The sequence below is a fragment of the Colletotrichum gloeosporioides genome (genome assembly GCF_011800055.1).
Source record: "Colletotrichum gloeosporioides strain Lc1 chromosome Unknown consensus_17, whole genome shotgun sequence".
In the NCBI taxonomy this organism is placed as follows: domain Eukaryota; kingdom Fungi; phylum Ascomycota; class Sordariomycetes; order Glomerellales; family Glomerellaceae; genus Colletotrichum; species Colletotrichum gloeosporioides.
In genome coordinates this window covers 1,320,916-1,348,364 of record NW_025544662.1, presented here as the reverse complement: position 1 = coordinate 1,348,364, position 27,449 = coordinate 1,320,916, and the positions used below count along the sequence as shown (strand labels likewise).

General features: G+C 55.9%; 8 protein-coding genes across 8 annotated transcripts; 4 read left to right on the top strand and 4 right to left on the bottom strand.

The window, feature by feature from the left end:
• Window positions 1–3,206: 3,206 nt before the first annotated feature.
• Window positions 3,207–3,722, top strand: GCG54_00011296 (uncharacterized protein; the record flags this gene model as incomplete). The annotated part of the gene is made up of 1 exon (XM_045411201.1): window positions 3,207–3,722. One exon carries the CDS (start codon window positions 3,207–3,209, stop codon window positions 3,720–3,722), a length of 516 nt encoding a protein of 171 aa, XP_045268259.1.
• A 932-nt stretch (window positions 3,723–4,654) lies between these two features.
• On the bottom strand, window positions 4,655–6,193 carry GCG54_00011295 (uncharacterized protein; the record flags this gene model as incomplete). Its single annotated transcript, XM_045411200.1, has 4 exons — window positions 4,655–4,714; window positions 4,775–5,188; window positions 5,254–5,838; window positions 5,924–6,193. 4 exons carry the CDS (start codon window positions 6,191–6,193, stop codon window positions 4,655–4,657), a joined length of 1,329 nt encoding a protein of 442 aa, XP_045268258.1.
• Window positions 6,194–6,911: 718 nt separating this feature from the next.
• Window positions 6,912–8,018, bottom strand: GCG54_00011294 (uncharacterized protein; the record flags this gene model as incomplete). The annotated part of the gene is made up of 2 exons (XM_045411199.1): window positions 6,912–6,966; window positions 7,021–8,018. 2 exons carry the CDS (start codon window positions 8,016–8,018, stop codon window positions 6,912–6,914), a joined length of 1,053 nt encoding a protein of 350 aa, XP_045268257.1.
• A 755-nt stretch (window positions 8,019–8,773) lies between these two features.
• GCG54_00011293 (Protein AIM2) lies at window positions 8,774–9,808 on the bottom strand (the record flags this gene model as incomplete). Its single annotated transcript, XM_045411198.1, has 2 exons — window positions 8,774–9,468; window positions 9,547–9,808. 2 exons carry the CDS (start codon window positions 9,806–9,808, stop codon window positions 8,774–8,776), a joined length of 957 nt encoding a protein of 318 aa, XP_045268256.1.
• Window positions 9,809–10,876: 1,068 nt separating this feature from the next.
• On the top strand, window positions 10,877–11,655 carry GCG54_00011292 (Free methionine-R-sulfoxide reductase; the record flags this gene model as incomplete). The annotated part of the gene is made up of 3 exons (XM_045411197.1): window positions 10,877–10,879; window positions 10,945–11,062; window positions 11,132–11,655. The coding sequence occupies 3 exons, from the start codon at window positions 10,877–10,879 to the stop codon at window positions 11,653–11,655; spliced, it is 645 nt and encodes a 214-aa protein (XP_045268255.1).
• Window positions 11,656–12,150: 495 nt separating this feature from the next.
• Window positions 12,151–13,488, bottom strand: GCG54_00011291 (Spermidine synthase; the record flags this gene model as incomplete). Its single annotated transcript, XM_045411196.1, has 4 exons — window positions 12,151–12,428; window positions 12,812–13,052; window positions 13,127–13,419; window positions 13,479–13,488. The coding sequence occupies 4 exons, from the start codon at window positions 13,486–13,488 to the stop codon at window positions 12,151–12,153; spliced, it is 822 nt and encodes a 273-aa protein (XP_045268254.1).
• An 8,227-nt stretch (window positions 13,489–21,715) lies between these two features.
• On the top strand, window positions 21,716–23,062 carry GCG54_00011290 (Guanine nucleotide-binding protein alpha-2 subunit; the record flags this gene model as incomplete). The annotated part of the gene is made up of 5 exons (XM_045411195.1): window positions 21,716–21,833; window positions 21,901–22,118; window positions 22,191–22,348; window positions 22,406–22,664; window positions 22,718–23,062. The coding sequence occupies 5 exons, from the start codon at window positions 21,716–21,718 to the stop codon at window positions 23,060–23,062; spliced, it is 1,098 nt and encodes a 365-aa protein (XP_045268253.1).
• Window positions 23,063–24,970: 1,908 nt separating this feature from the next.
• Window positions 24,971–25,960, top strand: GCG54_00011289 (Hydrolase C26A3.11; the record flags this gene model as incomplete). Its single annotated transcript, XM_045411194.1, has 1 exon — window positions 24,971–25,960. One exon carries the CDS (start codon window positions 24,971–24,973, stop codon window positions 25,958–25,960), a length of 990 nt encoding a protein of 329 aa, XP_045268252.1.
• Window positions 25,961–27,449: the final 1,489 nt, after the last annotated feature.

Here is a 27,449-nt window from a genome sequence, read left to right as displayed (position 1 = left end):
GTTCAGAGTTGCAGTCGTCGGTACGGCCACAGGGCGGATTCTCGCGTAGAGTTTGGCGGGAAGCGACGGGGCTGGAGTCAAGGTAAAACTGTCGCTGTTGTTCGTCAATGGCGGCGGCCGCGTGCCGGGTTGTTTCTGAGCCGCTGATGAGCTTGTGTCGCAAACGTGGCCGACGGGTTGACGAGGGTGGAATTGGATCGTCGACAAAACAATTTGGAAGCTTCAAGACTGGGGTGGGGCCTTAGGCAGGGAAGCTGACCTCAGTCTCTCAACGTGGTGGTCACTGGTGTCAGTGCAGGGGCCTGGGGGGGCTTCGACCAGCAGGCAGGCCAGCCACTCAGAGGTGCGACACAAACTTTCCAACGGGGGGCGAGAGAGATTTGGATCCTGGCGCAAGGGCCAATTTGCAAGATCCCTGACATGACACTGGGGAAACGCAGCCAGTGACAGGCCTTCTTTTGAGTTCAGTGGTATTCACCTTTCACAAGACGATTGAATCTGCACTGGGCTGCAGCAGGTTGATGGATGAACACAAAGTTGTGGCCCCCACATCGCAAACATCGGACGCGGGTGGATGGATGATGGATCGTCAGGGATGCTGTGGACGGGCCCTCCGTGCGGTTCCCACCTCCACTCTATCGCCTCGTCCACTTTCAGTGATTGATTGCCGTCGCTGTCTGCGGCTGTCCTTTGGCCAATTTCTGCGATATTGCTCGCAGGTGAGAGTTGCGCCTGGAGATGCCGACGGCACACTTTCGACGAGGACAGCTACGAGTCGCGTCGGAACTTTTTGGGAGCATTTCAATTTGATCATGTGTGCCAACGGCCGCCAAGGAGTGGAACAAGGTTCATCGAGTGTGATTAGACGCGTGTCAAGTTTCTTTTGACGAGGTCGATCGCCCTCGAAAATTCCCTCGACGTTGCGCGCAGATTTCCGAGATGCGCGGATACCGAGGGATGTTTGTGAAGCTTCTCATTGTGCGCAGACAGGGCATCGTGGGTGGGTCTCCCCGAGTTGCGACGTGCGAGTGCGATTCGCAGCGGGCGTTCATACGAACTAAGGTAGCAGAGGATGCCCCAATGGAAGAATTTGCAAAGATTTAATTCCAAGTCTGTTTGACAATCTGTACTCCGTCAGTGTGAATCGAAGCGAGCGTCCCTGAAACAGCCGCGATGTGCAGTAGTCGATAGATTGCGGTGCTAAGCCCGGCGGGATTTGAGTGCACGCCGTACCTAATTAGTGAACAGTGGATACATTGCATTGGGTACCTTACTTCACAGAGCCGCCATGCAGGACAGTATCCATCCGTACATGCAGGTACCTTACACTGGAGACCGAGGTGACCCTTATCCTCGCAGCAGTGCATTCGGGTCCGGGTGGGCGAGGAGAGGAGAGAGGACGACGTGGATATGAGAGAGAGTGCGGGTGCGATGCGTAAGCAGACACACGGCAGAGCAGCAGCGCAAATGTTGGGGTGGTATTTGACATCTCGCAGGAAAGTGATTTGCAGCCTCTAGTGGACCGGTTCATCCCTTCAGCGGACGTTGCTGCTAAACACGACACGGCTAGCGCAACCCATGACGTGCGACTCCAAAAAAAGCCAAGCCCCGTCCCTGACGATTGGCACCCAGATTGGCAACCAGCCGACGGGGGTCATTTGCGACCCCAGGGCTCATTATCCAGCCTACCTACCAGGTAAAGTAAAGATCAAATGCAATACCGATTTGCTTGCTATTCGTTCCTGCGCAGGTTGTGTTCGTGAGCATACGTAGTATGCAGGCACGGGACAAATCGCCCCGAGTCAAGTCCTGCTCTCGTCGCAACGCCTGCTTCGTCCCATTCTTCAACAGTGTCGTACCTCTCTCTCTCTGCCTCGTCTTTCCTCCTGCTTACCTTACCTTCTGCTTTTCTCACCCTCCGAGCCGTTGACCGTGCTGCCTCATCTCTTGCACACCACCAACCTACTAATCCTATCTTCGTCCCTCGGCTGTGCCCTTTTCAGCGTTGCCCTGCCCTGCCCTGCCTGCCTGCCTGCTTCCCTTCCTTTCGCAATCCTATCGCAATCGCACACGGCATACACAAGACAGCCGCACTCGCACGCACGTCGGACGCACAGCCCAAGGCCGTCAGCCATGCCACCGGCGCCCTAGAAACCAGACGCGTCCACGCTACTAATTAATAGTGGCCTTGTTCGTCTCCGAGAGTTTGGAATACGAATGCATCGAACCTACCCTCAAGAGTCTGACGATATCCGGCCTAGCTCCCTTCGGTGGCTCGTCCAAGCTCGTTCAATCCAGCAGTATCCGTAACAACAACCTGGCCTGGTCTCGGTTGCTTCCTTCCTGCCCCTGCCGTTGGAATTCAGGTCTCAAATCCACTTTCACTTTCAAGACCTCCGCTATTGTTTGGCATTCGCTGCCAAATATCCAATATCTCTCCCGCCACCATTTCCCGCTTCCCCAAGACTCTCGCTCTTTCTTCTTGGTCCGCTCCCTCTCTCTCGTTTCCTTCCTTTTTGCGACGTCCCTCGTTTATTCCTCGGTCTCCCTGGTACGTCAAACACCAGCCAACCCAGTCGACCTCGAGATCTGCACCCACGCGAACTGCAATCAAGGAATTATTGGGCCCTGCATAACCCACCCACCTCACCGGCCAGGCACGAGCGGCAACGCGAAGTCGACTCCAGCTTGAAGCAAGCCTTTCCCTTGCTCACCAAGCGCCCGTCGTCCTTAACCTTCTCTCACCAACAGTAACACCATCAATCCGTCTTCACCATCTTTCGGCTGTCCTTCTCTCCGATCCACCCAAGCTATTAGTGCTACGGGAATCCAGACGAAACTAGCGAACCCGCGAAACTGAGCCACGCTATGAGGCCGTGAAAGCCCATCGTCGCTGCCTTTTGCATCACCATCGCTGCCACTATCCGTTCCCTGTTTCGCCCTCTGCGCCTTTGTGTATTACGCTCCGACTCGACACACCACCAGGGGTTCTTTCCCTTTCACAACGATAATAGCCACCAACCAACCAACAGACAACCCAACAAACAAAATAGGGCTGCTTACCACCAACAAACATCCCTGCCAGTCATTCACTGCGCCCTCTTACACGCCTACTATAACTCTTCGCCGCGTTCGCCAACGATTTGGCTCGTTCTTTGCTTCTTGGTCAACCGGCATCTGCACCACACGACACCGACCAGCACATTATGTCGTCCACGGACAGCAGCTCTCTGGGCAGCAGCGGCGAAGGCCTTGGCCTCTCCTCCGCGCCCTACACCTGGATCCTCACGCCTCTCATCGTTTTCCTCTCCATCGGCATCCTCGCAACTCTCATCCAGTTCCAGCGCCGCCGCCGTCTCCGCAGGCTTGGCCTGCAACGCCCGTGGCCCCGTCGCGACCTCGAAGCAAATCGTCAAAGAGCTGGAGGTCAACGCTCATCGCGAAACGGCCGCTGGGCGTGGACCACCCGCCCCGACGAAGGTCTGGACGAGTTCGGCGAGGCCCCTCCTGCCTACGAGCCGAAAGCCAAGCCCGGTCAGGCCGTCACCCGGGATGGCAGCTTCGAGATGGCCCACGTCGAGCACATGCCCCCACCACCTCTCATCGGCGCGGCAGGAGCTGGCCGGGGCTCACTGCCTCCAGACTACGGCACGGCCACCGGTTCTACGTCTTCAACACCACCCACCATCGCGACACCGCCCGCTGCGGTTACGAGAAGCTAAGGGCCGAAGCACATCCTGGGGAGGCACGGAAGGTCTCTCCACACTGTACCAATTCACAAATCATTTCAAGGCGTTACACGGAGGTATCCAAAAAAGGGGCGTTCGGAATCGGGGAAAGCACAAGATACCATGTTTGAGATTTTCTTTCCACGGGCATTAGCGAAGGAAGGGTATTGCGAAAGATGAGATATCACGAGGATTAAGACGGTGGATGATCGAGGGGGGAACCGAACAAAATGCGTGAGGGAGCACGCGAATAGCACCCAGCATAGGCAAATCGCCGCACTTCATGTCTATTATAGCCACTACAGTATCTGTAATTCAGGCAAATCAAACAAACCTGATGTAAACGATGTGCGTTTTCTTTTCAAGTGGACTTACTATCGTGCCTGTCTTCGCTAACATCACCGGATGTGAAATTAATATCTGCTCGTCTAGCAATGTCCTGTTTGTTATGGGATCTTCTGATTCGTCATTTTCTGAGAACCTACCTATTTTTACTGTGCCATGAGATGCACCGGTTGATGGGCAGGCGTTTCCCTACAAGCATAATGTTCGGTTGGTTGACTTACACAGCGCTGGGTCCATCCTAGCAATTGCTTCGGCCTCTGACTTCCCGACCCGGTGGTCCTTTGATTCTCTTGACCATCTCCTGATCTCCGAACTTCGCCTTACTTCTACATTACCATTTACAAGCTCAATCAGCTGGCCACAATGAGATCTCTTAACTTATGTATCTGTTTTGCATGCTTGATAGATTGAAGTCATACTTCAGTAGAAGAAATATTGCACAAGGGGTATGCTTGTGTGAATTCAATTGGAAGTCATGTTGGTATAAGGTGGTAATCGACATTTGTATTGGTTCAAACCCTGTTGTTTTCTTACCTATATTATACCGGACTGGCTCTTGTTCTAGGTTGAGGAGATCTCTTCTAACACCCTCCTGTCATCTCCGGCCACACTCTCCTCGAAACCCTGACTCTCAAGTCATCCTAGAAATTTGTCAGTCAGGTCCGACGCGAGAATAAATACGAATGGCGTGTCTTCCTTACATTCATCCGGGGCGGTCCAGGCCTGTCAAAATCCAGCGCCTCAAAATCCACCGTCTGAGGCTGCTCAGGAAACGCCCAAGACACCTCGTAGCACCGAAGCAAGGTCGTGAGCACCTGCTCAACGACAGTCGCCGACAACCCGTCGTCGCTTTGTGCTGGCTTGACCTGGGCGTCGCACACGACGCCGCCGCCGCCGCTGCACACCTCGTCGAAGCTGACGAGCTTGTTCTCGGCGTTGAGCCACCTCCCCGGCATCCAGGAGTCCGGGCAGCCACCGTTCAGTCGGGAGGAGGACCGCGTGTTCTCGTAGTACCGCTTCGTCTCTTTGATGCAGGCCTTCAGGAGGGAAGAGTCGTTCTCTGGGCCGCGGGAGTTCCTCTTGACGGCGTTCATAACGTCTGGGTGTCTCAAGAGCTGCAAAAAGCGTTTATAGTCAGGCGCTGCCATGGAGAAAATCAACAGCACGATTGCTAACTTACGGAGATGAGAACCCAGAACACGGTCGAAGCAACGCCATTCTGCGAAAAGAGCATCAGGATCGTGTAGTGCGCGGGGAACAGATGCTTTAGGGCCGCCGTGCCGTCCTCGTCCAGGAGGAACGTGAAGTAGTCCTGCCTGTCGGCCTCGATGGGCCCGCCCGCGACGGCGACCGCATCCCTGCGCATCAGCCTCTCCGTGAAGATCTCGGCGACGCGCTCCCGTGCCCAGCGCAGCCGTCGCACGGCCGGGTGGGGCAGCCAGTCGGGCAGGACGGAGGCCCACGGCTCGGCGACCTCCTCCTCGATGGCGCGCAGGAGCGTGCGGAGCTCGTCGCTCGACGGGTAGAAGTCGTCGCCGAGGAGGATCCGCACGGCGGCCTTGTGCGTCAGCTCGGAGACGCTGGCGAAGAGCGCCACGTCGGGCTTGGTCGTCCACTCGAGGGCGCAGCGGTGCGTCTCTTCGACGGCGCAGGCGGCGGTGTATTCTTGTGCCGGCGCGCGGCTGATGAAGCGCCGCAGAGAGCCGATGAGGCAGTCAATGTTTTGGATGTATTCTTCGTCAATGATCTTGTTGAGGAATATTCCCTATGTGAAGAATTCGATACATGTTAGGTGCATTCCAGAAATGTCTCAGGCGCAGGTTGAGGTGGCTTTCAGGGGTAGCTCTCACCATTCCGCGTGTCAGCGATGACAATGTCTCGGGCGTGTTCGAATGGTCCTTGTTGAGATCGAAGTTTGGAGGAATAAACTTCGTCGTAAACATGCTGCCGAATTGTGTGAACAGTTTGCGATCGGAGTAGACGGGCCTGTATTGGCGACGCTGGACGTCCACGGGGAGGGGGAAAGAGCTGCCATCTCTTGTGGTCGGTATTGTGATTGGCTTCCAGTACCACCTGAAGAAGAGGAAGACTGCTAGAACAACAAGAAGAATCAATGCCATGGTTGAGGTTGGTGATCTCGTACCAGAGAAGACTCGTATGTCGCTCCGTCTGTGTAGGCCACGGCAAGTCAAAGAGAGGCTCCGAAACACACTCACACCATCAGGGGTATCTCACAGCCTTATATCGTCAAGAAGCCCACCACAAAAGCCCACGAGCGGACGTCCGGGGATGACGTGAGACAACTCTGTCTTGGCAATGTTGAGCTACATTTCAGTGATGGCTTTGAAAGGACCAAAATATCTTCGAGTTGGAACGAATCCACAGATAAGGGAACATATGGAGGCTTGGAAGGGAAAACAAAGCACCTCCCTGGCACACTGGAATGTGGCGACGTGGGATGTCAGACCTCCACCGAAAAAAGCATGAGCTCGGCGACGATCCAAATCTTTTTCTCGGGATGGGGTGGGTACCTTCCTCGTTGCAAAATAATTGCACAAATTCATTGAGAACTTTCTTCAATTGTAAAGGGAAGATGTTGGATTGTTGCCTGTTGTCTGTCCGGACCGGAGTTGTTCTATTGCCCATTTCCGTGTTTTCCGAGCCCTGCCATATGCTTTTGTGTTTCCCATCCATTCTACTTATGCCTCGAAGAAGATACAGTAGTGTACAGACCCGGCAATCATTCTCATCACGATAAGTGGTGTAGCACAGGACTGCCAGGTTATGTCATAATACTCAAGACGTTGGTATCATACATGCTCATAGGACGTGACATGCTCAGAGGTGCCAGTCAGGGAGAGCAAAGTCTCTGTTCTTGGGCCACTTCTCAGTCCTGCAAAACAACAGCGTTAGCAAAAGATCACAATCACAAACCGGGGGTTCTTACTTAGTGGTCAACATGACCGTCATACGCTTTCTCCTTTCGACGGTCTCCTCCGCATCAACAAGACGAAGCCACTGATCCAGCAACTTCCTCAAGTCCCCGTCGCTGCGGCCGGCGCAGTCAATACCACGCTCCGTGCACGCAATGCGGACCTCCTGCTCCTCGAGCCCCGCAACGCCGCCATCACGCAGCAGCAGCCTGTCGTCGCCCTCCAGGAACGCCATCCTCAGACGCCCCTTGGACGCCCACATGCCCGGCGGGATGAACCCGATCTTGTCCCACATCATGCCGGGCAGGTGCAGGCTGCGCAGCACGTGCTTTTGCGCCGCGCCCTTGGCATTGCCCTTCACGACGCCCTCCGGCGCGGCCCGCTCAAAGTCGGCAAACGACTTGTGCCGCCTCTCCTCGGCCTGCGCGAAGCTCGCGGCCAGCTGCCGCGGCAGACGGCAGGTGTAGGGCACCACGCCATCGACGAAGATGACGATGAGCGGGGTGAATTCCCCACAGATCAGCAGCACCACGCCGAAGAGCGGGACGCGGAGGATGTCGTGGCGCACGCGCCAGAGGAGCACCCAGTCCGCGCGGCTGAAGCCCTCGGGGACCAACCCCGGAGAGAAGACGGAGGGCTCGCGGAAGCCCGGGACAGTCTTCTTCTTGGAGGCGATGACGTCTTGGATGTGCCGCCTGTTCGCGAAGACGGCGCGGAGGCCGCCCTTGTAGAAGTTGATGTACGTCTTGGCCTGCGCAAATAGGTGGGAGAACTTGTTCTGGTCGGGCTGGCGTTCGGGGAGCTCGAGGGGCGCCGGGCGGGAGCTGGCGATGGGGTTGAGCTTGGGGTTGAGGACGGCCGTCGAGCTGGCATCGGGGCTACGTTCGGAAGTGAGGGAGCTCGCGAGGCGGCGGTAAGAGGTCGTCGCCGTCGGCTTCACTGCGAACGACAGGAAGGGCGAATTGGTCGAGCAGCGGCCGCAGAGGAGGGCCGAAGCTGACGGGTTGCGCATTACGCGCAGTGTCGTCCTATGGTTCATTGCATTGGCGGTGTGGGGGGTTCTGCTTGGTGTATGCGGAAAGTGGTCGTGGGCTTGAGCAGCAATGGCAATTAAAGCTGTCCTGAATATCGAAATTTAGGTAATCAGAAAAAAAATAGAACGGGGCCTTGGTTTCGTCACTGATTACCTACGTAGCGTGGAAAAGCTTATCGGTTATCGGCGCGTGCGTGGATGTGCCTGCGTCGGCCCCGCTTCGCCTGCAGCTCCCGCCGTATCGGATCCGGGGAACGGTCGGCCAGAGCCGAACCAAGCTTTCCTGCCGCTCTTGGCTTATTCGTCTAGATTGTCGGAAAAGGATGGTCCTTTCATCGCTTCAGGTCGATCATTGACACTGCTGCGCTCTTGAGCTCAGAATGAAGATATGACTGGTCGGGTTTGCTCGTCCTTGGAACAGCCCAACGGTTTAGCCCCATCCCCGTCGACAAAACCAACCGTGCGACAATATCGGGGTTCGCCCAATTGGCATCTGCGACCTTATTTTCATCAATCCGAATGACACAGTTATTTAAAAGATCATGTCCAAGTTCGCCCGCCACAAACACGATACTTCCTATAGCTAAAACCTCCACAATGCTACTGGTATCCGAGCCACAAATACCACAAGCGTATAGAATAATTAATGTCTCCCTGAGATTTCGCAGTTTCCTCTATTCTCTTCCTCCTTTGTCAGCGAGAATAGCAGCCCGTCACACACCTGCACCAGTTCCTCACTCAGGACCCTGCCCAAACCACCTCCTAAACCATCCCACAGCCTGATCCTCCGCCCGCATTCCCAAGTCGGCCTGCCTCTCATCATTCGGATCACCCCTCACCGCAAACCCATGCTTGGCCCCAGCATACTCGCAAACCTCACAATCCCCCTTCTTCCCCAGAATATCCTTCGCCAGCGCCATCTTGGCCCTCGGCATCATCATGTCATCGTCCCCGTTGGCAATGCTCAACGGCAGCGCCACCTTCTCCAGGTCCCCGGGCACAGACACCATGCTCGGGTGCGCGGTATACGCGATGTCAACCAGCTTCTCCTCGCCAAACGGGCCGGCTGTCCCCTGCGCCAGCTGGATCGCGTACTTGCCGCCCCAGCAGAACCCTGCGACGCCGATCTTGAGGCCCTTGGCCGCCGCGGACGCGGACGTCTCGCCGCCGGCCCCGGTTCCGTCTGCGGAGGCGGATGTAGATGTGGACGGGCGCGGCAGCGGAGACGGCGGGTCGAGGCGGAGGGCGCGGAGGAAGTTTGCGATGCGCGGGACGAGCACGCCCGCGCGCGTCGCGAGGAGGAGAGGGACAAAGTAGCGGATCATGGTGGCGGCGCCGACGGGGTAGAGGTAGAATAGCTTGTACAGCCACGACTTTTCGGACGCGATGCGGTCGCCGACGGTGAGGACGGAGTCGGGCATTGCGTAGCCTGCGTTATGGTCAGCGCATCCACAACCAACCTGGTTCAAACGTTCCACCAGCAATCAGGAGGGGATGAGAGACTAACCGTTCATGACCTCGGGGAGCAGCACCACGGCCGGGATCCTCTTCGCATACGCATCGGCGAGGGCTCTCGTGTTGCGCAACTTCCACCCGAACACGTCCGGGATGACGACCACGACCCCGGCCGGCTCGCGGCCCGGCTCCGGGCGCGCGACGTACGTCAGCAGGCCGTTGACCGTCTCCTCCGTGCCCTGCGGCTCAACGTCGCCGCGGAGGGTCCCCTTGAAGCAGTCCGCGCAGAAGCGAGGCGCCTGTGAATCAGACATTGTTTCGTTCCGTTCCGTTTCGTTTCCTCACGTGCGCGTCCCGGTCTCTTTCAGCTTTGATGGATTCTAGTCTCCTTGTGGAATAAGGATCAGCTCCCGGAAGGAATCGTGGGGCGCGGACGCTTGAACAACTCTAAAGTCGAGAATAGATTGTGTGGTCCCACGGCGCTTCACCAATTAGTACGACGTCAAAAAGGTATGATTTCCATTGACGGAAGAGCAAAGTCATGTGGGGGAGAAAGCTGAGATGAAGTAGCACCAATTTTGTCTGTGAAGATCGATCGCCTCCCCCCGTCCGTCCGTCAGGGCGCCACCAGATCGCATTGTCTGTGCAGAGGTGTGAGCTACATCGCCACGGTAATGACGGCACACGCGCGCGCAAGCGGATGGTTGTCAGAAAGGGGAATAGGTTTCGTCCGGTGAGTGTGTGTGAGTGTGTTGGCGCCCGGGAAGTCTAGCTTTAGCTAGCCTCTCCCACCAGAGATAAACCGCGTCTCAGGTCTGGCGCGGGGTTTAAAGCAACACACAATCTTCACTTGTCTCTGCTGCGGCTGCTGCCCACCTAACGCGCGGACGTCATGTCCTTCACCCGAGCTGTCGCAGGATTTCCGATCTTGCACTAGCCGGCGGAGATTTCTCCGGTGGGAGACTCTCTGAGCAGAAAAAGCAAGAGGTTTGTTTTCGGGTACTGCAGGCCAAACACACCTAACCCAAGAGTTGCCGCGACGGTAACTCAAGGGATGTCCGTGCCGCGCATCACATTCCACGCGATGTCTCACCTTACCTACCTAGGTTGAGGTGTGTGTTAGTGTGAGAATACAGTCTGCTTAGCAAATCGACCCCCTCCCTGGATGGGTCCCCCTTCACCGAACTCACCGAGGTCTGACGTGATTGGGCAGTGGGATTTCAACACACATTTTCACCGCGGATTTCGGATGAGATGAGGTGAACGACCACTCATTCACTTCGCAATCCATTTGCTCGGTAGACACCCTCCCAAGCGGAATATTTGCTTGCTTCTCATTTCTGCATCTTCACGATCTATAATTGTTCTTATCAAAATCAACAATGGTGCGTCGTATCGGTGAGGAAGGGAAAAAGATGAAGAAAAAGCCCTAGACTACTGACACACCGAGGTGACTCAGGTCCACGCCGACGCATCCAACTTCGCCAACGGCGTCACCAAGGAGGAGGCCTACGAGCAGGTCCTCCTCCAGGCGGAAGGTCTGTTCTACGAGCAAAGAAACTGGGTACGTTCGTTTTCGTCCTCCCGAAATACCTCCGCCTCTCCCTTACAACCACGGAACTAACGCTTTGATAAAGGTCTGGTACGCCAAATCCCCCAAAATCTCACCATGGGGAGAGATCAACATCATCATAGCACCTCCAATAATCAACTCACCCAACTAACCCAAAAACACAGCAACCTCTCCAACACGGCCTCCCTCCTCTGGCACGCCTACCACTCGCTCCCCGCGCCCGCGACCTCCGTAAACTGGGCCGGCTTCTACGTCCTCGACCCCAAGGCGCCCGCCTCCAAGCCCGCGCTCATCCTCGGGCCCTTCCAGGGCAAGGTGGCCTGCCAGACGATCCCCTTCGGCCGCGGCGTCTGCGGCGCCGCCGCCGCGACCCTGCAGACGCAGCTCGTGCCCGACGTCGACGCGTTCCCGGGCCACATCGCCTGCGACGGCGACAGCAAGAGCGAGATCGTCGTGCCGATCGTCGTGGATGGCAGGCTCGTCGCCATCATCGACGTTGACTGCGCGAAGGCGGACGGCTTCGACGAGGTGGACCGCGTCTGGCTGGAGAAGCTGGCTGCGCTGCTGGCGGCGAGCAGTGACTGGTAAGAGGGGTAAGATGGTATGAAGTGTGCGCGCCCGGCGTATGGGATGACAGAATCACAATAAGGGGGGCTCGTAGGTGTTTCGAGTTTTTCATGTCAGGGCAAGGGAAAAGTTTTCAACAATTTGGCGATTTCGGGGTCATTTCATCAATGACGGTTTAGATATCATTATAGACGGGACACGTTCGGGAATAGAGAGCCCAGGCCACGGGGTCACAGGCGAAGAGAAAAAAAAAAAGAGATGATTCAACAAAAATTTCATTGAACGCGTCCGGAGTCAACCTCCGACACAGACTAAACTTTTTTCATAGAGCATTTGGCGACATCTTCGTTTTCAATCTGCCAAACAAATCTATTGAGATCTCCGACCAAAATCCATAATTGGCCACTTGAGAGCGTTGCCTCCCCTAAACCATTCTATACCGAACCCAGCCTCATGATATGACCGTTGTCCTTTTTTTTTTCCATCCGTTACTTCATCAAAGGGGGACGAAAACCCTTACTCCAGAGCCTTCTTGGCAAAGTTGGGCAGGATGAAAGCGGCCTTGTGGATGTCGGCGTTGTAGTACTTGCACAGCTTCTCCTCCTCCTCGGGGGACCACTTGCGGATGGGCTCCTTGACGTTGCGGTTGGCGTCCTTGGTGCAGACCATGAAGCCGATCTGGCCGGAGGGGTAGGTGGGGATGGTGGTGTAGGCGTACTCGGCGACGGGGAAGATCTCCTTGCAGTCCTTCTTGAGCTTGGTGATGAGGGACAGGTGGAGCCACTGGTTCTCGGCTGTGCGGGTTGTTAGCTAGTCCCGTTCTTGGTACACGGATGGGCGCGGGGGAAGTTTAGTTTAGTTCAGAGCACCGCGCTAGAGAGAGATAGAGAGACAGAGAAGTTGATTCCGTCGGAAAGTAGAGTCTCGCAACTCATGACTTAGAAAGACAATGACAAAGGAGAAACTCCCAGAGTAGAGAGAAATAAAGAAAAAGCGTATCCAGGTTTCAGGCAACCCAGATCTCGCCGGCGGCCACTGGGCGCGCCGGGGGAATTTCATGGGATGAATCGAGGACAGGCCAAAGAAAGAAGCAGGCAAGTTGAGTGCCTGGCGCTGTTTCCTAAAACCGAGTACTTCCTTGATTCTCCTCGTATTTTCTGAACAAATGGGAACGTACAACCTTGAGTAGTAATGACACCGCCCTCACGCAGAGCGTCGTGGAGGAGCTGGAAGTAGGGCTTCTGGAAGAGGGACTCGGCGGGGCCCTCGGGGTCGGAGGAGTCGGTGATGATAACGTCGAAGGTGTTCTTGTATTCCTCGAGGAACTTGAAGCCGTCGCCGACGTGGGTCTTGGACTTGGGGTGGTCGAAGCCGACGGCCATGCCGGGCAGGAACTGCTTGGAGAGGCGGATGACGGCCTTTGAGGGGCTCCGTGTTAGTGGGGCCGAGCCGGCGCGCGGGCGTGCGCGGGGATGACCGAGATGAAGCTCACCTCGTCAATGTCGCAGAGGATGGCCTCCTCGACGGTGTCGTGCTTGACGACCTCACGGAGGACACCGCCGTCACCGCCACCAATAACAAGAACCTTCTTGGGGTTGGGGTGAGAGTTCATGGCCAGGTGAGTGATCATCTCCTGGTACGAGAACTCATCACGCTCGGTGCACTGGATGACGTTGTCGAGCACCAGGACCATGCCGTGGTCGGTGGACTCGAAGATGAGAACATCCTGGTACTTGGACTTCTCGTGGTGGATGACCTTCTTGACCTTCAGGGTCATGGCCTGGCCTGGGGAAATTCATTAACACGCGAAAAGAAGCCGACGATGCTCGAGTAAGTCGACTTACCAGGCCACATGTCCGAGATCTCACGGAACCAGCCATCTGTTTAATTTTCCAGTGTGATTAGCAAAGCGGTCCCGACTCATTTGTTTCGTCGTGATGAATGAGTCGCCATGATTGTTTTCCCAGAGGTCTGAGCTTGCCGAAATGTCCACTGCTTCTGGCCGCCCACTGCCGATCCCCCGAAAGTGCCGTCGCCGGAGGAATTGGGAACCGATGTGGCGGAGGCCCAGATGTCACCTCACTAAGAGGTTATACGACAGTCGATCAGCATCGATGGATGATGTTTCTCCTGAGCAATTGCTTAACCGAGAGTGGCATCAAGGGTAGCGCATGCGCGCTCAGACGGTGGAGGAGGTAGGCCTGGTGAAAGGCTCGTTTGCACGCCCGGGACCGGAAAGACAAGCCACCCGTCAATAGTCGCGCGGGAGGTTGTTGAGACTTGGAAAAAAATCGACAGGTCGACCGGGTAGATGGTGACTGGGTCGAAAAGCGCGTTCCATCAACGAGCCAACGGGTGGAACGGATGAGGCTCCCGCGCAGCCAACAACCCCATCGAGTATGTTTCCGGCTGCCTGTCACGATGACAAAGGAGGCGAAGGTCGGGGAGATCACAACATCGGTCTGCTGGGGCCCCTTGATGGTTGAGAGACGAGCAGAACTCGAAAGGGCCTGGGCTCCGGCTCAAGCTCGGTAAGGGGGAGGCAGGCGGCGGCAGTGGCAGCGGCAGCAGAAGACACTGACGACAGACGACCGATGATGACAAGAGAGATAGAGAGGGCTCAGGAGGAATGGTGGACCGTACGTACCTTGGATGGTAGGATGGGTAATTTCGCTCATTTTCGCAAAGGACGGGGGTTTTGCAGGGCTACTGTTTAGATATCGACAAGTCAACGACGGGAGCAAACGTCTTTGTTGCAGGCGCAAGCTGGTTATTATATGGCGAAAGGGGAGAGCCAGGACGGGCAGTGGTTCTTACGGGGTCGAGTTTGTATGTGTATGTACGAGTGTTTTCGGTTTTTTTTTTTCTTCTTCCTCGTCCTGCTATCGGGCTGAAAATGTGCGTTGACGTCGAGAGGGGACTTGGTTTTTTTTTTTTTTTTCCTTCCCTCCCCCGCCGTTGTACCAGTGCGGTGCGCCAATCCAAGCCAATCGAGGAGCGGCAGCGGTAGCGGTGCGGTCCAGAGCGGCGTCCAGGTGGTGCGGTGCGGTACGGTGCGGGCAGGGCGACAGCGAAAATCAGGAAGAAAATTTTTGTGGCTCTGGGGTGGCCTCGTTTTGAGATTTGGGACCCAGAATTAGACTCAGGCAAGGCCAATGACTGGCCAGCCCGTGGTTGGGGATCCCCTCTTTGGCAGCTTCTCTCCTCCTCGCTGTGGTCATCTGTGCGCTGTTTCCTGGTAACCTGCCGCCGCTTGCTGCCAGGCGCCGACGACGCCGTGTCGTGTCTGCCCTATCCAACTTGTGATGAGTCCTTTTTCACGATACCCAGGTATTCGTAGTATCGTACCCAAGGTAAGGCACGGATCCGTAAGGTCCATATCGCGTCGGGTATCATGTTACTTTCACGACCGTGCCTACCTTGTTGCGTGTCTATACTTGCGACAACTTACTTGACCTTATTTCGCACTCCTTGCCCGCCTTAACAAGTTAAGATGGGCAGCTTCGTCAATATGGGTCAAATGCGCTCGCTAGAGACGCTACTAGCCACTGACACCTGTCATGTTGGATCGCAACTAGGTAAGGTACGGTAGGGACGAATAACCGATGCCCGTCAACCCTACGGATATCCCGTACGTACGTCAGTGTTCGTACCCTATGTAGCATTGGAAGAAGATCCGTCTTTTCTCCATCGCTCGCTACCTTTCCCCCGGGCCATGTCATGTCTGCACCCGAGATGCGAGAGGTATTCATCCGTAGGAATGAATAATCAGGTGCACCGTCTGCGATGTGGTCGAAATTTGGCCACAGTCCTGCCGCACAAACCCCAACGTAAGGCAACGCAGGGAGAGCTGTTTCTGAAGAAAACGTGGCGAGCTGGGATCACCAAGCCAAAAAGTCTGTTTTTTCTTCTTCGTCTTCTTGCTTTGCCGCCGTTTCTTCACTTCAATTCCCGCTCCACAGAAAAAAACGAGGCGCCCCCACTCCTTCACCGGCAATCAACGGGCGTCCCTTTTCTCTCCTGTCTCTGTTGTGAGGGGGAAGGAAGATCGTCGTCCCCTCCCCCCTCCCCGCCATCAGATGTGACAGCCTATTTGGTTTGACAACCCGGGGGAGACGAGACGAGAAGAGACCAGACGAAACGAAAGCGACCAGTGTCGGTCTAGCTTGCTCACAGGCTTACGAAGTTCTTCGGATACTGCGGACTCTGAAGCCTGCCGACGAAACCTGCCTGGCTTTTGTTGAATGCTCCTCAGCAGTGCAAATGCCTTCACTGGGGTTGTGAACCTCCAGTGCCAGCTGCCATGTGAGAACCCAGACACTCTGCGTCATTCGACCGGCAGGAGAACAGTCAATGCTCCGGCAATGGGGCCACAAAGCTGCTTGTCTTGCTCTTGTGCAGCCGACTGAGACAGGGCGAGGGCCGGAGACTACCGGCCGAGCCCTTCCGCCGTGCCAAACTGAGGCCCGACATCATGCATGGCCATCACCCCTGCCACCTCGCCCATTTTTCTTTGAGCCAGTTGCCTTTTCTACCCACAACCGGAGTGCTGCTGCCGCCCCTCCGCGGCTGCACCAGGTCCAACGTAGCAGCAGCATGCAAGACATGCCAATCCTTCAACATCCACCGTCCTCGGCCGACCGCACCGCACCGCACCGCACCGCGACTTTGTCGCGTGCGCCAGAATCGACCCAACGTCAGAGGATCAAACTCTCTCGTCCTGCCCATCCTTTTTGCCTCGCGACCCGATCGTCTTGTTGCAGTCGGCTCCTTTCGCTTATCCCAGTCTCTCACACCCAAACACTCCTGCCATTTGCTCCAAGACGCGTCAGATCTGGTGCGACGCTTAACCTTCATCGCTTAACCTGTCTGAATTCTTCCGACGGCCAAATACAACGCCTTTGCAGTTCACAGACGGGATGATCGGTAATGGCACCCCAAATCTCGCCTGCTTCCGCCTCCAAATCTGACCAGAGTTGCTTTGCTACTGCATGAACTGAAATGCTGCCCGGCAGGGCCTTCCCCAGAACAGACATCGAGGCAGAGCTCTGCCCGCTTGATGCCCTGCCTAAGTCGCTCATCCACGGTCGCCGATGCGATGCCATGTGCCGATGTGAAAACCTTGAACCGACCTGGATGGACAACTCCATGCGCTGGGCGGGAGGGAGTCCATGCAGTGGGTAGAATGCCAGAGCCCGAAAGTTTACCGTGCCGTACTACCAGAGACTGCCCTGGAGTCTGCGCGCGTTTCTTTCTTCACGCTTGTGGGCGTCGGGGGAGGCTCTGCCCCGCGCGGCCCTGCCATCCCGCGATTTCCGTCACTCATCATACCACTCCTCCGGATCTAGGCCTGACATTAGACGAAGCTGAAGGCCATTTTCACTGTTTCCCATACCACCGGCTTTCTCAGCTGCTCCGCTTGACTGGGTCCTTTGTTGGTTTCCAGTGGATGTCTCTATTGGCCTGGACTACAGAGACCGACGATTATTCAACCGTTCTTGTTGAAGAACATGAGCCGCTTCCGGCCAATTACACGCAATGGTGATGTTCTTTCTTCAGCAGAGCCACCCTAACCCGTGCCATGGGCCCATTGCACAGTAATCTTACGGATTGGTAGACATAGCTATGCTTCTTTGAGAGCTCATAAAGCTTGAAAACCCGTTTTGGGTGATTGCATTACATCGGAACACCACGAATCGTGAGGTTCGATTGTCCTTCCCAGCTGATCGGGGTCCGGCCATACGGGCCGAGCGAATCCAAAGCTTCTAACACAACGCCCGGTCTCGAATGCCCAAGATCGAATGTCCACAATCACGGCCGCCGTTGAGCTGAGGCTCGGGCACAGGCGGTTGCTTGGAAAAAACAACGAAAAAAGTCCCCGACTGGTGGTGGTGACCCGGGGCGCACCCTCCATCTCAGGCTGGTTCTACTGGCTCCCTGAAAGGTCGATGCTGGCGCGTTGCTGCTAGGCGTCTCGAACGAGCTGTCATGGTGCTGGAAACGTGCGTCGATCTGGGTAGTCGATGGCCGCCGCTCGACAGAATGCCACGAGTTGTGCAATCCGTCCACAAACGGGTCCCCTGTCGACAGAGGCAAGCCACGACTCTCATCCCTGCCGGGAGCCTGGGACTAATTCTCAATGGCCAAGACGGCATGGGGTGACCCCGGCGCGGCCTGGCGTTCGTTTCTGCGGGACGCATCCGCAGATGCTGCAGGTGCCCCTTGAAGGCCCGCTAAACCAGCATTTATTTTCCTCTGCACGATGCTGATCTGAATGAACGTTGGGAGGCGGCCGTCCAGCAACGGAGTCGTGCTTCAATGTCGCCGTTGCAATTGCATGAATCAGGGGCGACATGGCTCCCCGAGAGCGGACGCGTTCGGCCAGGGGGACCGCTGGTCGAAACGGGACCAGCATCATGGTTTTGCATTGCATATGGGATGGATGTCTTTCTGTTCGCTCTGCAGCGGGCAAACAACGGAAAACGAAAGCGGAAACAACCTGACGAAGCTCTCGGGTTGGCGTAGGGCGGGAGTGGGAGCTTGATACCTGGTGGCTTCTTGGCGTTCAGGACTACGCTCGAAGCATCGAAAGAGCTGGCGTCGGGAGGCATGCACTTCCGCAAGCGATTTTGGTGCAGGTCGAGGCGCGAAGCGTGGTTAGTGTAGAAGCTGTGGCCAGAAAAAGGGCATGAGGCGTTTCCGGCGTACGGGCCCGATTGGGGTCGTGTGGCAGCGATCTTGTGTCACGCAGGGTCCATCGAAGTGGCTCCCGAGCAAGCGACAGGCACAATGGCAGAGAGACGTCGTCAGGAGTCCAGGCTGTTGCAGCAGCAGCAGCAGTGGAAGTCAGTAGGCGTCCGTACTTTGGTTGTCATTGCTGACTTTGTAGAGCTGTGTTGAGGCGTCGTGGACAGGCTGGCCGACGAACGTTGGATGGGACGGAGAAGCCATGGAGGACGCTGGCGGCGGGAGCGGTGTCGTGTCGGCGGAAGGTTTTTAGTCTTTTAAGTTTGAAGCATATCGAGGTAGGTTGAAGTGCTTGAGACAGCGCCTCAAGGAGGATTGGACGAGATGGAAAGTGACTTGAGTCGAGACTCGTGGAGAGCCAGACGTCGCAAGGAAGGTTATGTGTTAGTATACGCCGTATAGGTGCGTTGTGTATGTGTGTGTGTGTGTATGTGTGTGTGTGTGTGTGTGTGGTGTTTGGATCAAGTTTGCTTTTGCTTTTTCAGGCGGCTGAGCCTTGGTTGCTTGTTTGGCATGCTTTTTGCTGTGCCCCCATTCCACGCCGACGGTTCTCCATGTGGCATGGCAGTTTGCAGGTCGCAACCCTCTTGTTGGGACACTCAGACGCAGCATTGTGCATCCGGGAGGATGTGCGTCGAACGATTATGGGGGGCCGCCTTCTGCAAAGCACGTTTCCAAGGCGAGAGCTGGCAAGCACCTCAGGTCTTATGGTCAGGATTTGACGCAATGTGGTTGGTAGCGAGGAGAGAGAGTTGCCCCTTTCTCCTTTCAGCAGAACAGGAAAGTGAGAGTGCCAGATGCAGCAGGTAGGCGCCGCCATATGGCAGTGCAGTTGCCAGTGCTGCGTATCCTGCAGGTGCGTTGGCCAGGGTTGGCAGGGTCGCATTGATGTCTATCTGGAATGTTTGTCTTTGTTGGTTGGGCGTGTTGCGTTGGGTTGGATGACGGAGTCGGTACTTCGTGCAGACAAGACACGACCGACTTGCCATGCGACTGCGGCATTGCGCTGTAATATGTCGGTAGAGCTGTTGAAACAAAATGACGAGTCGACTCGGCAGGCGGTTTTCACGAAGATCTGTCGAGATGAGAGAGAAGCATATCTGGTGACCCCTCCGCGGGCTGTCTCAGTCAAAAGGGGAAAGCCATTGTTCTCTCACGAGAGAATACGGCAGCAGAAGCATGAGGGAGCAAACATCAACAAGGCGGTCCCGCTGGGAGGGTGTGGTGGTGCGATAGACGGTAGGCGGCCGGTGGTGGTGAGGATGACGGGGAACTGGAGGTGGCTTGCTTGCTAATGCAAGTGCAAGGAAGTCGCAGAGAAACTTTGGAGTACACGGATGCAAGTACCTGCCAAGTCCTTCCCAGCGCATTTCTGCGGCATGCGCAGGCAAGGGTTGGGCAACGAATCAGGCAGCGGGTACAGGGCAGGTACGCCAGGGGCCGCCCCACTGCCGTGCCGTCCGCGAGCTCTGGGGCAGCGGGCATGTCGACGACCCTGGGCACGTACCGCACTCTTTACCGGCGACCAGGTACGTACCTGTGGGAGAGGTACCACCAGCTCCCCGGTCCAGAGGTTCCTCACGTTCCTGTTCGCCCGCCCGCACACAGCAGCGCAGTGTTCCATCGAAGCCTCTGAAGGTGCAGGTGGACCTGGACCTGGTGGAAGAAAGGCGAGGTGCCATCCGCCAGTGTCCACCTGTTGGGCCTTTCCAATGTCCACTGCGGTGGGCTTCCACTCAGCGTTCCCAATGCCCGTCCAGCGTCTCCGCCGTGGTCGCGTTCGATGGATTGAAATGTCCGTGTTTTGCAGCGGCGAAATTGTGCCTCTTTGTGTTGTTCCTGCCGTTGATAACTTGGAACCCGGGATGGCCATGGAATCTATCCAAACAAAGTACCTTGAACGCGACATGTCTGTACCCTGCAGCCAGGAGTCAAGCTGAAGGGTACGGCCAGGCCAGCAACAGCTACCTTCCATAACCTCCCCCGACCTGTGCTGGGGCACCTGGACACAGAGCAGCAGCAGGTCCTTGTTTGCTTCCATTGCTCTCTGTGTCTCTCTCCCCGACTCCCGTCTGCCCCCAGTCTACATGGGCTGGACTGGACTGAACTGCACTGATGAATGATGGATGGACCACCATGAGCCATGAACCGTGTACCATAATCCTTACTCTTTTTTTTCTCCATGTATTTCTTTATTTTATTTCGCAGACACTTTATCCAATCTGAAGGCCCAGTACGTATCATAAGGTATCCGCCGAGGTGCATTTTCCCTCGTGCCTACCTATCCTGTCCTGTCCTGTCCTGTCCTGTCCAGTGCTTGCTTCGTGCGTCCTCACATCTCTTCTCCCATCATCTCCCGGTCCTCTCTCTCACACTTCCTACTCTACCTCTACCTCTCTACCTCTCTCTCTCTCTCAAACTTCCCCGTTCTGCCAATTTGAGCTGGACATCCCGTCTCATCTCGCCCTTTCCGTCTGTCCTTCTTGCCAAACCAAACTTAACCCACCTTGCCTTGCCATTGCCTGGCTCCAGTCCTCCTCGCCTCATCGCTACTTTGCCCGTCTTCCTTTCTCTCACTTGCCCACGCTAGCACTTTTAGTCTTTCCCCTGACACGCCATTGGCCTCGCCCCCGGGCAGCACACAGAACAGAAACAGAAGCAAGTCGAGCTGCTGGGCTCTTCTGCTGCAGGATTAACATTAGCCAACCCGCAGCCCACAGGGCGTCCACTACGAACGCCCCCAAGGTTTTTAGCGCATTTTACTAAACTGGCCGTGGCACTCCTAAAACCGACAAAAGCTTCTTCGCCCGCCCATTTCCTCAACCCCCGACGTTCCTTACTCTACGCCAGTCAAACCACCTTGGATTCAACCTCATCCAGGTGACTGACCGCTTCCGCAACACCACCACATACACACCTCACAACACACTCGGCCTCTTCTTGCAAGTCGAGTCGGCTCCAGTCCTTTGCTTCCCGAGCGCGCCCTGTCCCTGGCCTGCTCTGCTTTGCTTTCTCTTGGCTTTGCTTCTCCTCGTCTGATCTGCCTGACATCCAACGCCCTCGGACAACAAAAAGGACGACTCTTCCCCGACGCGAACAACCCCTCAACCCTCCTTCTCAGACTGCCCGCCTGCAGTCTTGTTTTCCTCCGTCGCTTTCGCCTTCGCCATCGAGAATCACCTCACAATCACTGAGGCCCGCCACGCCCAGCCTGCGACTTGAACCACCTTTTCTTTTGCATTAGAGGGCCGGCATTCCTTCTACCTCACGTCCGCGCCAATTCTCCCCCTCCTATTCTTTAATCACCGCCAAAATTGAGTCGAACTGGTACAACATGTGTTTCGGGGGCCGATCGAAGGATGATGGCGGCGCTGCCCGCTCGCGCGACCTGGACCGCTTGATCCGCCAGGACGAAAAGAAAATGTCGAAAGAAGTGAAGCTTCTGTTGCTGGGTACGCCGTCGCAATAACAGCCAACATAGTCGTGTCTGCAATTCACTAACCGCTTTGCGATTCCCAGGTGCCGGAGAATCTGGAAAGTCGACCGTGCTCAAGCAGATGAAATTGATCTACGCCCAAGGTTTCAGCAAAAACGAGAAGCTCGAGTGGAAGCCTGTTGTTTTCAACAATATCGTACAGTCCTTCCGCCTGATCCAAGACGCCATGACCGAGATGCACATCGAGTTTAGCAACCCAGAAAACGAGGCAAGCATAACCCGAATACGCCAATTGCGCGCTGTCGCATTCGAAATGCGGCGCTGTCGCATGTGAAAGAAGAACGACTAGACTAACATGCAATGTCTCTGACAGAAACACATGGCGCACATCCTGGTGGAACACGAGATCAACGCTTCAGATCCCCTCCCGCGCGACTACCTGCAGCCCATCAAGGAGCTCTGGACTGACGGCGGCGTCAAGCAAGCCATCGCAAAGGGCAATGAGTTCGCACTCCACGACAACTTGGCATAGTAAGTCACCTACGCCGGCTGCGACAACCCTGGAACCTGCTGCTGACCATGTTGTAGCTTCTGTGATGACTTGGACCGCATCTGGAGCGATGCCTACGTACCGACGGACCAGGACTTGCTTCGCTCGAGATTGAGGACTACGGGTATCACGGAAACGGTTTTCGACCTCGGCCAACTGACCTACCGCATGTTCGATGTTGGCGGCCAGCGCTCAGAACGAAAGAAGTGGATCCACTGCTTCGAGAACGTCAACTGTCTGCTCTTCCTCGTCGCCATTTCTGGATATGACCAGTGCTTGGTCGAAGACAAGGACGGCGTAGGTGTGCCCCGCTGTGATTGTGAAGTATCGTTGCTAACTTGCACTGCTAGAACCAAATGAACGAGGCGCTCATGTTGTGGGAGTCAATTGCCAACTCGCACTGGTTCACCAAGTCTGCCCTGATTCTGTTCCTCAACAAGATGGATCTCTTCAAGGAGAAGCTGCCCACCAACCCCATCACATCACACGGCTTCACCGACTACCACGGACCTGCCGACGACTGGAAGGCTGCCAGCAAGTACTTTCTGGACAAGTTCCGTGCCCTGAACCGAAACACGGAGAAGGAGATCTACGGCCATTTCACGAACGCGACCGACACAAATTTGCTCAAGATTACTATGGGCTCAGTGCAGGACATGATCATACAGCGCAACCTCAAGCAGCTGATACTATAAGGCCGGATCTACGATAATTTTGCGCCACTCGTTGGCATCCGTCTATATCAACACACTCCTAAAAGGCATCTACCAAACATGCCGACCCTAATCGATACCCGCGGCCTCCGAGGTCCATAACCCGCCCCTCGCGGCGCCATCCATTCCGAACATTCGGCGTCGTCACTTGATCCACTGCGAGCATTCAGCCCAGCCACAGCGTCGCAGGCTCTGAGCGAGTTTGAGTCAGACTCGGAGAGCACCGAATTGGATGTATATTACTTCCGCTTCCTTTGTGTCTATTTTCTGGTTATGTATTGTCCATATGCAGGCGTTATTTACCGAACGGAGTCTTGCAAAACGCGGCAGGTAGTTACGCAGCTTTGTTTTTGCATATTATCGCCAATATGCGACAGCCTGACAGCGCGCAACCAAGGCCGGCAGAGAGCAGTGGGTAGGCCATGGCCCCTGCTTCGAGGTTCAACGGCAGGTATGGCGTGGGGGAAAGACGGAGCAGGTTGCGAAGGGTGGTTCACATGAGACGAAACGAAAGCATGGGAGAGGCCGAGCTGGATTCTGTTTTGCGTGCGATGGATTGATACCTAATGCCTTGTTTCAAGCTTTGTCCTCATGTTTGGAACAAGAAGAAAAGAAGAGATGTGTGTGGACTGTAGTGCCAAGGGTGGAAATGGCACGACTGCGAGGCAGGCAGGCATCTAAACTCGAAAGGAAAATTGGACAAAACATGTTAAAAAAGCATTTACACACCAGATTTCCGGGCTACAAGAGAGTCTCTTTCGCAGAGTGTGCCATGGCGTGTCTCATGCATTGTGGCTTTGCATTGACACCACCCCTTCTGGCTAACCTTAAGATGTTAAATTTTCCCCGCGACCCGGCCAGATGGGACCAGCCGTGTCTTCAACCAGGTACCCGTGAAGGCGGAGCTGCCCTGGCGGTCGGTCCCCGACGTTGACGGAGGTATCTGTGCAAGGGAAGCTGTCATAGTTTCGGGTACCGTCTATCCTAGTATATAAGCTTACAAGACCCGTTTCATGGGGCTTCCAACGGACGAACATGATGAGTTGCCGTGAGAGGCGGCTGTGAAGGGCAGATAATTCGTCGGCACGGTGTGCCGAAGGTGGTCACTGGCCAGTTGCGCAGATGGGGATGTGCTGGACATGTTCGGCTCCTTGCCGTCAGGTGAATCGTCGCATGAAGGTGGCTGTGTGTTGTTGTGCTTTGTGGTGGACGATGAAGGTGTCACATCCCAACACTCATCACCAGACGAGGATAAATATAGCGAGATGAGTTATGGGAACAAGAACATGGTGGTGGCTGTCGCGTGACCCCCCATTGCAAACGCTTTGACGGCCCCATTCATCAAGCAATCCATCTCGAGAAGTTTCTGGTGGTGAGCGGCATCGTTGAAGCGATGATTTGTAAAATGGGTAGGAAGGCGCGTGATGGCGAATGGAATAAGGGCTGTGCCAGACCTGGATCGTGGAAATGAACAGGGGCAATAACAAGTCAATACCAACAAGGTATGTAGTCATCATCTCTGTTGGTCCGAACTTGGACATGTAGTCTGCGCCCTATGTCGCATCCCGCCGCAGGAATGCTCTGGAGCGTCGGCCGGGACTGGAAAAGGCCGATTCATCGGAGCCGCCCCGATCACATCATTTCCCGACGCTTCGGACAATTGTCCGACCAATCCGCACTGTAGTGGCGCCCGTCGGATTCCCAGCCAGCGACAGTGCTTGCACAGTCTTCCAACGGCCCGGCAGCAGGGATGAGCTCCGATGCCGTACCGCACCGAAGCTACCCCGCCGTTATCGCCCCGCAATGTCGTCGCCTCCAACCGCCCCCCACCATCACTCCGTCCCCTCCCAACGTCAACCGGGCCATACACACCACTCTCCTTAAACAACAATGCGCCTCGCCCTCCGAACCCTCCACCACCTCACATCGTCCGCCTTCAAACCGTTCTCCCAGCGTCTCGTCCCGTTCCGCGCCATGGCCACCTCCGCATCCCCGGTGCTCAAGCAGCCCGTCAAGCTCGCCTGCATCCAGCTCGCCTCCGGCGCCGACAAGACCGCCAACCTCGCCAACGCGCGGTCCAAGGTCCTCGAGGCCGCCAACGCCGGCGCCAAAATCGTCGTGCTGCCCGAGTGCTTCAACTCGCCCTACGGCTGTGACTACTTCCCCAAGTACGCCGAGACGCTGCTCCCCTCGCCGCCGACCAAGGAGCAGTCCCCGAGCTTCCACGCCCTCGCGGCCATCGCCTCCGAGAGCGGCGCCTACCTCATCGGCGGCTCGGTCCCGGAGCTCGACACCAAAACGGGCAAGTTCTACAACACGAGCCTCATCTTCTCGCCCAAGGGCGAGCTGCTCGCGAGCCACCGCAAGGTGCACCTCTTCGACATCGACATCCCGGGCAAGATCACCTTCCGCGAGTCCGAGGTGCTCAGCCCCGGCGACAGCGTGACGGTCGTCGACCTGCCCGAGTACGGCAAGATCTCCGTCGCCATCTGCTACGACATCCGCTTCCCGGAGCTGGCCATGATCGCGGCGCGCAAGGGGTGCTTCGCGCTCGTGTACCCGGGCGCGTTCAACCTGACGACGGGCCCGATGCACTGGCGCCTGCTGGGCCAAGGGCGCGCGGTGGATAACCAGATTTATGTGGCCATGTGCAGCCCTGCGCGCGACATGGACGCGACGTACCATGCGTGGGGCCACAGTCTCATCATCGACCCGATGGCGAACGTGTTGACGGAGGCTGAGGAGGGGGAGACGACTGTTGCGTGGGAGCTGGACGGCACGAAGATTGAGGAGGCGAGGAGGAACATTCCTGTTAACACGCAGAGGAGGTTTGATGTCTATCCAGATGTTAGCTCGGCGAAAGTGGACGGCAAGCCATGAGGATGGATGTCTTGTTGGGAAGAAGGGCGCATTGTGAGAGGAGCTTCATCTGTATACCATTGTAGCCTGATGCATGGGTAAGAATAGAGTAATGAAAGAGACAGCGGCATCAAGTGAAGAGAAGGTGGTTATCACTAACGGTAGTGCGTAAAAGTCTGTGACTGTCAACTTGATGCCATGCCCATGTAACAAATCATGCATCAGGTCCTTTATGTATGTTCTGATGAAAACATACTGTCAGATATGCAGACTGAGTGTCGGATCTTAGTGCTGTGATTGGATGCTATATCATATAGCTGTAGTAACCGTCACTGGCTACAATCAACGAAGGCTGCATAATGCTGACATGCCAAGCACTTTTCGGGTTGTGTTGGTGGATATCAAACGCATGCTATGGGATGCTATTGGATGACATCGCATGTTGCTCCAAAAGTCGCCAACGCCGCACCAACTCGTACCATTATTTTCGACACCAAGATCTTCAAACGCACAAATACTATAGCACTCGTTTCCTTACGCAAAAGCCTGCAGCCATAGGCGATCTCAGCCTCATGGCTTCACCACGGGATATGCCAGGCAGAGACCTGCCTCGATATTGCCATTCCCGCTTGCCATCTGGGTCACACACAAGAATCCTTGAACTCCTCCCGGCAGCTGATCCATCAGATGATCTCCGTTGTCGGATTCACGTTGTCGAACAGGCACAGGCGAAAGCGACATACGAGGCTATCTCTTACACCTGGGGCCGTCCTGAATTCACGTGCGATCTCATCGTTGTTGACGAGGCTGTGGACTCTCCGGCCTTAACCAACTGCCAACCCACCCTCAGCCGAGTACCCATCACCCCGAATCTTGATGGAGCCCTTCGACGATTCAGAGACTCCTCCAGCTCTGCTAAGACTCGGCGTCTCTGGGCAGACGCTGTCTGTATCGATCAGGGCAACCCGAATGAAAAAGCGCACCACATTCCATTAATGTCTTCCATTTACCGAGACGCCGCCGGGGTGCTGATCTGGCTAGGAGAGATAGCTCTAGGAGGCGATGGGGACCCGTACCGCAAATTGTCTCTGGAACCGGAAGACTACATCCTCCTAGATCACCCTTGGTTCCGCCGGCGTTGGGTCATTCAGGAGGCTGTGCTCAATAAAACCACCAATATGTTCTCTGCAAACGACGATCGGAACTTTGAAAGCGTTTGCTATCTGGCTTACAACATATTTTACAAGAAAGGCGGCGAAGCTTCGTCCACCCTCGCAATTCGCGCCGCGTCTGTCTGGCAGATGTACTGGATACGGACTGTTCTCCATGGAGACAGCTATGGGAACAAATCGCCTTACTATACAAAAGAGTGTAGCATCTGCAAACTCATGCAATCTTTTGATCAGTATGACTGTGCGGACCCGAGAGATAGAGTGTTTACACTCGCCTCCCTGGCCGAGGATGTAGACATTCGAGAAGTGGGCCTAGCAACTTTTCGCCGAGCCCTCGA